Source organism: Alnus glutinosa, chromosome 2, assembly GCF_958979055.1.
Source record: "Alnus glutinosa chromosome 2, dhAlnGlut1.1, whole genome shotgun sequence".
NCBI classification, from domain to species: domain Eukaryota; kingdom Viridiplantae; phylum Streptophyta; class Magnoliopsida; order Fagales; family Betulaceae; genus Alnus; species Alnus glutinosa.
In genome coordinates, this window is record NC_084887.1 from 5,514,110 (window position 1) to 5,523,095 (window position 8,986).

The following is an 8,986-nucleotide window of genomic DNA, read 5'->3' on the forward strand; positions in this document are numbered from 1 at the left end:
CGATTTTGATTCCCCCCAACAATATCCCTGCTTGCATGCTGCCCCGATACTTGTCCCTCCTCACCCGATTTCGCTCCTCTTCCAGCCCAAAAAATCCAAAAATCACGGACACAATCTTCGGTCTTCCTCCGCCAGAAAATCTCGGACGAACTTCCTCCTCCGCCAGTGAAGGTCTGGCTGCCGCTCTTCATGCCGAAATCTCCATTCCTCGTGCAATCACCGTCTGGGGGTCGTTTGGGTGACCTCCGGCGACTGGAAAATTCGTCCGGAGGGGAAACTCGCTCCTTCGGCCCTCTACCCATTCTTTTGGCTCTTGCTTCTTGCCACCGGCCAGGGAACGACGCTCTGTGCCACGGCCCAGTCTGGGTCGGCTCCCCGAGCCCCCTCCTTGCCACCCAACGCCGATTCGCCGGCTTCAAGGAGCGCCGGGTGTTGCGCCGAAGCCCTTTTCTCAACCTCTTCGGCCCTCCCTTGCCCGAGCCCTGGTCTTCCTTTCCACGGCCCGACACCTTCACGCCCAAAGCAAGGAACTCGGCAAGCTCTCCCTTGATTTTTGTTGCGTTTCTTCTGTCGGCTACACAACTTGGCTTGTACCGTGCCCTTTTCCTTCTTCGAAACCAGTCACAAGCCCGTCTTTTCTTCCCTCTTGCACCCAAAAGCAAAGCAACAGCTAGAGATGGAGTGTTGCGGCAGAGCCCAAAGAAATGGCTATGTGGGTTTGCATTGTGCTTGGTGGGTTTTGTTTGATTTTTGGGTGGGATTTTGGGTGGTGATGGTTTGATCAGTGGTGGTGAGGTTTTATGTGGATTGAGGGGGCTGTGGGTATTGGGCGAAGGTGAGGCTAACATATGTGGTTTGTGGCGGGTTTGAGGGCTTGCAATGGTGGGGGTGGCTGAACTTGAAAGCTTTTGGGGTGGTGTTTGTGCCGATGATGGGGGTTGGTCCTCCTTTTGAGAGGAGATGGGTTTTGGGTCCTTGCATGGTGGTGGGGATGTGGTTTTGGGCAGTGATTGTACTGCCGGGTCGATTTGTGGTGGGGCTGTGGGTGAGCAACGACTAGTGTTACGTATCTAGGGTAATTAGAATTAGGTTTTAAATTAGGTAAGTGTCGTATTATCATAAATTAGGAAAATAACGAGTCTTGCTCATTGGTCCAGTGCTCAGCGGATAGGGGATCAAGTTTGTGCCACAAGGCTCACAATTCCTAATAGTTGATTCTGCAAAGGTATAAAATTTGGAATAGTAATTATAACAAGCTGCTTGACATGTCAAGTACTTATATAAATACCCTGGCAGCCCACGGGTGACAAGTGATCATGTATAGACAATGTTATTTTTTTAATTTGTCGAACAAAATTAAATAGAACTATTTAATGTCATTGTCAAGCATAAAAAGAAAGATTAGTGATATGATTTTAAAATTCCATATCAGCAGAGGTGTTTTCTCACTTCCCTTTATAACATTGATGATGATTTTTTAATTTAGCTGCCGAATTAATCCTAGCATATTTCAAGGTGTAAAAGGAGTACCTATAACAGATTTTGCCACGCGGACAGAGAGGTTACGACCACCGTCTGTGTAATCCTCTTGAAGATCACTTAGATTCTTAGTCCAAATCCAGCAGATGTCGGTCAATGAATAAGCCTGACATAGGCTGGAGTTAAGGCACTGCTTTCTACATTCTGTTTCATTGTTTGCATCATAGATACGAGAGTCTGGGTTGTTCACTTTCATCATCTTTAAGTTCAAGAACATGTCGCTGTTGTCAGATGATGTCGAATTTTTGGTGCACCCATCCAAAAAATCTCCAGAATTCCATTTCCCCGCGTAAGTAGGGGATAAAGATTTGCATAGCACGCTATTGTTAACATTGCAGCTGCCGAATTTCCCACAAGCATTGTAAATGCTTCATTTGTCATTCGGCGCCCACCATTCCAAGAACCAATTTACGCTGTCCACATCCCGCTTCAAATACTGTAATTCTCCTGTATGCTTCATTACTAACCTTTTGTAACTATCAGCCTCCGGCAAACACCTGCAATAGTACTTGCTGCGCTTCACGCATTGCTGCCCTCTGAAATTTTATAACAACTTGGCTACTTCAAAATGCTCGTGCATTTCATCAAAGCTTAAGAAGTCGCCTGTCATCCAACTTCTCCAATAATCGAGTAGTCCTGGCCTGATTCTTCTTTGTATTACTTAAACGTGAACTCCCCACCTCCCGGGTCAACATCACTTGTCCATGAAGTCAACGTCAGGCTTTCATACATCTTCATACCTGGAAGAAATGTATCAGTTGGATTTGGAAGCTCTCCCACAGACTCAACGCCAACTGATCATCATCATCGCTTAAGACCAGGTTTCCAGAATCCATGAGCTTCACAGTTCAATTTGTAGACGAAGAAATCTCAACACTTATATTCCAATAAAGGTGTCCAGTAGTATTATCCCGTACCTTAAGGTTGCCATCTCCTGCAATTCCAAAAGGTCCAGTGGAACCGTTAACTACTGGGCTGTCTCGGTTGGCAACCCATACAACTGTTTGTTGATCCTGTTTGTACCATATCCCAAAGAACCTTTTGTGGCTAGAGGTAAAGAATCCCAGTTCAAAAATTCCTCCACTGAAGACAAGGGTTGTTTCTCCATCGTCAATAATCCAGTCGCCCTGCTTCAAAGTATCTCTAGCGTGGCAATCCACACGACAGGAACACAACAAGAGTATGTACAAGGAAAAGATGGAAGACAGCAAGCAACTTGAAGACAATATACAGTCGATTTTTCTTCTATGGCTTACCATTACGAATAATTTAATTGAAATTTTCTCTCATTTCAACCATACTGAGGCTGCTTATCATCTCGTTGCCCTCACAATTTTCTGATACAAAAATGCCACGATGTTCTTGCATGCTTTGTAACGAAGAAGCTTTACTGATCAGCAATTTTCATTATTTTGGTCTGCAATTCGTCCATTTCCCTCTGCAGTATAGTCTTGGTAGCTTTACTTTTCTCGTTATCGTTGTGAGAAATTAGAATAATCAAGTACATGATTATGTGCCTAGAAAAATAATAAAAAAATCGACATGATTATGTGCCTAGAAAAATAATAAAAAGTAATAAAATAGACATGATTATGTGCCTAGAAAAATAATAAAAAACTCGACATGATTACCCGGATTTTTTTTTTTTTTTTTTGACGACCGTTGATTCAACTTTAGATTCCCATGAGACGCACCTTGAGAATCATGCCCAACTTTAGATTAGCTGTAGATGCATCCTTTTGTTTGGAATATACTATGGGGGCAATTCGGGTTCACAAATTAGATTAAATGTCAGTTTTGGTATACCATTTTATGGGTACAATGGAACTTCTGTAAATTTAACTCTAAAAAATTATTAAGTTAGCCACTTTTTAAGTCTACTAAATATCAAACTCTTTAAATATTTAATGACTTTAACTAAATATTATTTTTTATTAGTGAAACTAACTACATATCAGAATTTAATTTCTCTGCCCAACTATAACTATAAATCAAAACTTTGTTGTGCAAAGGGAGGAAATAATATTAAACAAAGTTGACTTTTGCTTTTTGAAATTTAAAGAGGAATTCTTACCGATGTTAAATATAACATTAGCTAAAGAGCCTATTATATGATGTTTTTTTGTCAAGTTTTTTAAAGTAAAGCCAAATGTAGAGAGCCCATTAGGAATGCTCTTAAATTTGTCTATGTGGTTTGAAATTTTGATAAATAGTTTTTAAAATTCTAAAAAATGACTAAACACTCTTAAGTTTATGATTCCCATGGTAACTTCTGAGCAACGGAATGACAATCCCAATGTTCCAAAATACTACATGAGAGATTTTTCAGGTAAGTACCATATATATATATATATATATATATATATATCTACAGTCGAGTACCATAATTGATATCAAATGTTTGGTCCACTGGAATCTTTGCATTGGTATCAACCATTATCTTCCTTCAAACTCAAAACTATTAGTTAATTCCGTATATGAATACGTTATCCTAAAAGAACTAACTGTGCTAGAAAGGCCTGAAACATATGTAGACTGTTTTGGAGTTGGAAGTGTTCCAGTTTCACCGTCAAGCATGGTAACAACATTTGATATGGTGGGACGGTCATTTGGGTCGTCTTGTACGCATAAGAGTCCAATATGTACACACTTCACAAACTGATCTGCGTTGCAAACTTTATGAAGAGTTGGGTCCATTAAATCCAACACCTTGTTTTCTGCCCACAATCTCCACGCCTGAGACAATTTTAAATTTAGAATTGGAATGAAGCAAAAAATAACCAAAACAATATAGTCATTATGGAAAATTAAACACACTTACATATCCTATAATGTTCTTATGTGGTTTTGACATAGTAAATTCTGCTCTCCTTCTTCCACTTATAATCTCAAGTAGAAGTACACCAAAGCTATAAACATCGGATTTGGTTGAGTATATTCCATGAACTAGTGACTCCGGAGGCATATAACCACTACATGCCAAAATTCATTAGTAAATAATAAAGACGCTTGTATATTATGTGTAAATAGAGTTGGGGGACTGAAAATTGTGCTTACATAGTTCCAGCTATTGTGGTAATCATTTCCTCGGCTTGTGAAAACATATCGTCACTGCATGCCAACATTCATCAGTAGATAAGGGTAGGCACTTGTATATTTCTGTGTAAACGGAGTTGAGAGATTGAAAATTGTGCTTACAAAGCTTTAAATACCCCAGTTTCTTTGCTTCCAATAATCCTTGCTAAGCCAAAGTCACATATTTTGGGGTTCATCTGGTCGTCTAAAAGAATGTTGCTTGGTTTCAAGTCTCTATGGATGATCTTCAATTCAAGGACGTGGTGAAGATAAAAAAGTCCACGAGCTATTCCCAAAATGATGTTGATGCGCTTTTTCCAGTCTAAACACATGCTTAGCTTTTGATCTTGCAAGGTTTCAATTTGCCATTCCAGAGAACAATTTTAGCAGCAATAATAAATTGGCTTTTACTCAAACAAGATACAGTTTATCAAGCATTGCAAGATATTAGGAATTTGGTTTAGAACTAACCAAATATAAATGAGTGTAAGCTTTTGTTCCGCATGTACTCGTAGAGTAAAATTTTTTCTTCTCCTTCCATGCTATATCCCTCAAGCCTAACAATATTCCTGTGTCGAAGTTTTGCAATGATCAACAGCTCCCTTTTAAATTCTTGAACACCTTGACATGAGTTTCTTGAAAGCCTCTTTATAGCAATCTCTTGACCACTTGGAAATGTGCCCTGGGATTGAAGTCACCATACTCATGATATTACTACCAACTAGAAATTAGTTTACATCAAGATTAACTACCAATTAATGCTATTGAAATCACCTTGTAAACACTTCCAAACCCTCCTTGTCCAAGCTTCTTTGCATCTGAGAAGTTATATGTAGCTGCTAGAATGCATTCCAAATGAAAAAATGGTACATCTATGTCTTCCACATTTTCTTCTTTGAACACACCGTTCCTATTTTCTTCTCTGAACACACCCAAGTCTATCAAGTCTTTGACATGTTTTCCTTTTTCTTTTATGAATAACAAGCAATGGTTAACTGCTTTGAGAAGTTTTTTACTGTCTAATGCACCAAGTAATGCTCGATTTCTTCTGTCACTTCTTCTGTTTTCTGGGTTCCAAAGAGAACCATATATATATATATTAGTTACATAATAATGTCATGAAAGGACAAATAGTTTCATTTTAGTTCAAAGGGACAGTGTGCATTATGAAAAGCCACATGATTAGAACAATTGAGAGTTTTGCAAATGGATGAGACCTTTAGGCCAAAAGTTTCTTCATGTTTACAAGAACTCACCCGGGTCTATCAAGTCTTTGACCTTTTTTTCACTGTCTAATGCACAGAGTACTTGATTTCTTACGTCACTTATCCTGTTTTCTGAGTTCAGAAGACAATCATGCATATAGATATAAGTTACATGAAATGATAAATAGTTTTATTTTAATTCAAAGGGACAAAAACTCGTATTGTGCACAGTGTGCATTACGAAAAGCAATAGCTAGAATTAGAACCGTAAGTTTCTCTAATGTTTTTAAGAAAACAACTACCTTCAGTTAGGGATGCAATCGAGTTGTAGATGGCTTTAGCGATAGTTGTCTTATCAATTCCACCAGTTTCAAAGATACCTACCATGCATGTACTGTCATTCTTCTCTATATCTAAAAGTGGCTTCACATATTGTACACGAGACTCTGAATATTGGGCAACTTGGAAGTATTTATTTTTTACCAATATTGAATTCACCCATTGAATAATTTCATGAATAAATTCAGGTTCATTCCTATCAATACAAAATTTGTAAAAATACAGTGTTAAATTAGAATGACTAATGTTCAAAACATGATCTTAATGCAAATGAAATTTTTAATGAATTTAGAATTCTTTCTTATAAGATAAAAAGAGTTGTTAGAAATACTTGTTCCCCAAAAGCCTCCCGGACAAATTGGCCACTTGTGATAGGGCTGTCTTCCACTTTTGCAACTTCATTTGATCATGCTTAAACCTTTCTTCAAGTTTAGCGAATGCTTCTCCAATACTATTTGTTTGATTCCGTACTTCCGACGGATGTACGTGATAAAACAAGGGTAGAACGTGTTGCCCCCTTGTTTTTCTACACTCGAGGATCTTCATCAGCTCGTCCAAGCACCATCGGGAGGATGCATAGTTTTTAGAGAGTACAATGATTGAAATCGCCGACTCTTCAATGGCTTTGTGAAGTGCTGGTGAAATTTCTTCACCGCTTCTAAGCTTGTCATCCATGAAGGTGTTGATATCATTTCGACGCAAAGCTGCATATAGATGGGCAGTAAAAGCTCTGCGAGTATCTTGGCCTCTAAAACTCAAAAATGCATGGTAAGCACACTGATTAATAGAAGACGAAAGGGAAGAGGAAGAGGCTCCGTGGAAGGTGGCCATGGAAGAAGTTATACTCTATGTATGCAAGACTTATAGAAAAAATTGCGAGAGTTGCAGAAATACCGTACCAAAGGTCTCCAAGAAACTTCTTCGTGCCGCTGCTCCGATGCCGCGTTGCATCAGAAAAAGAGGGCCAAGAAACTGCTTGGCAAAATCCTCGTTTGTGAAGAGAACCAAGCATTAACGAAAGTGGTTGACAGCTACCTCACGTTTCAACTTAAGCCAACCTGGCCAACTTCCCACCTTCATGGTTAGGTAGGAACCGACAAAGTCCAACCCTCTCAATTCATAATCCGGCCCACCAAGAAACTCAACTCTCATTTTCTCCAATGTTTGTCATTGGATCGCAAATACAAATGGCCCCATCCCGACGCGCATTTCATTCTTCTAGGTTAGATTCGAACTTAGTATCTCATGTTAATTTTGATTTATTTAATTTTATTTCAAATATAAGTTGAGCTCGAAATATTTATCATTGAACTATATATTAAGTTCAAGTTTGTCTAATTTATTTCGTGCTTAATTCATCTTGCTGTAACATTTGTTTTACATGATAACATAACGTAAAGGCACTCTCAATGGCTAATGCATTTTTATATATAAATAACTAACCAAAACTTATTTTATCTATTTTAACTAATGTGTTTTAAAATGTACCATACATCCGATTATCTATTATTTCACTATATCATTTAAATATTTTTTCTCATCCGATTATCTATTAAGTTATTTTTTTATAATTATTTGCTATAAATTAAGTTAGCAATTTTATTTTTTTTTCTCATCTGAGATGATTCACATGAGTGTGACCTTAAAATGGCAAACATAAATTTTGTCATATAAACCTACTCTGAAATTCAATTTCTCAAATTTAAAGATATATTATAATATTGTTATAGCGTAAATGAGTTTTGGTGAGAAAGCTAAGAAAGTGAAAAAAAAAAAAAGATAAACAAATAAAAAAGAGATGCATGTGTGAATGGTGCAAAGACAACAATTTACATTTGATTTGCATAATCGGACATAGGAATGTTTTTAGTGAATTGATTAATCATTTTAATTTAAAGGTGGAAATGACTAATTAGTCATTGAGAATTCCCAAAAGGCAGATGAAATTGGTTATGCAACATGTGCATACCACACGCGTCTTGGGATGCAGAATCCACCATTGGTGGTTAAAACAACACTATTCATCTGTTCAATATCAATCTAGAAGCTCATATGCTGGGACGGTGCCATGCATTTTAATGGGAGGAGTGAGGCTAAATAATTTATTTTTTTATTTGTTTTATTTTTTAAAAGTGGTGGTTAAAGTATGAATATATATAAATTCAAAATTATAAGTCAATGTCCTCTTGTCTAAATGGTCATTTATGTAGTATATATTACTTCATATTATTAAAAAAAAAAAGAAAAAGAAAAAGAAAAAAGGGGTCTTAGTTTCTGTACTAGAATTGAGAAATTTCAATTAGATAAAATTGTATGTTTCTCACAAGGCTTTACTTGGATGACATGGTTCTTGAAACTAATATTTTCTTACTCCTTTTGTTAGCCTTGCCTACTCTAATTAACTAATACAATAGCCCACTAACTATTATACAAAATGCAGTATATTATTATACACAAAAAAAATTCAACTAAACACAACACAAAACAAATGAAACGCATATCTTCTAGACTTCTCTAATGTCATCTAGCTGTATTGCAATGAATTCCCATTTTACGCTACATTTGCCATGCATCCTTAGAAAATTGAACTTTGCCAGGTGTGCAAGAGTCCACACTTGTTTTTCTCCAATGCACTACTTTATTGAACCATTTTCCTTTACTTTGAACAAAACCTCTGTAACTTTATAAAGCTCATTCAATTGTTACCCTTCTCAAACATGTTTGTTGCTACTTATGAAATATTAGAAGAAAAAAGTTTTGACAATAAAGCTATCATCCCATATGAGATGAAACCAGCTGAAAAGATGGTAGAAAGGAAGGAACCAAGG

At 37.3% G+C, this 8,986-nt stretch overlaps 2 protein-coding genes and 1 pseudogene across 2 annotated transcripts; all 3 read right to left on the reverse strand.

The window, feature by feature from the left end:
* Nucleotides 1-2,162: 2,162 nt before the first annotated feature.
* On the reverse strand, nt 2,163-2,801 carry LOC133860740 (G-type lectin S-receptor-like serine/threonine-protein kinase At4g03230; annotated as a pseudogene).
* Nucleotides 2,802-3,916: 1,115 nt separating this feature from the next.
* On the reverse strand, nt 3,917-6,253 carry LOC133860738 (G-type lectin S-receptor-like serine/threonine-protein kinase At4g03230). Its single transcript, XM_062296344.1, has 8 exons — nt 6,122-6,253; nt 5,871-5,951; nt 5,389-5,681; nt 5,086-5,296; nt 4,738-4,960; nt 4,597-4,650; nt 4,361-4,511; nt 3,917-4,275 (listed from the first exon to the last, which is right to left on the reverse strand). Exons 1-8 carry the CDS (start codon nt 6,204-6,206, stop codon nt 3,976-3,978), a joined length of 1,398 nt encoding a protein of 465 aa, XP_062152328.1. The 5' UTR covers nt 6,207-6,253; the 3' UTR covers nt 3,917-3,975.
* A 17-nt stretch (nt 6,254-6,270) lies between these two features.
* Nucleotides 6,271-7,180, reverse strand: LOC133860741 (disease resistance protein RPV1-like). The gene has a single exon (XM_062296346.1). It carries the CDS (start codon nt 6,987-6,989, stop codon nt 6,480-6,482), a length of 510 nt encoding a protein of 169 aa, XP_062152330.1. The 5' UTR covers nt 6,990-7,180; the 3' UTR covers nt 6,271-6,479.
* Nucleotides 7,181-8,986: the final 1,806 nt, after the last annotated feature.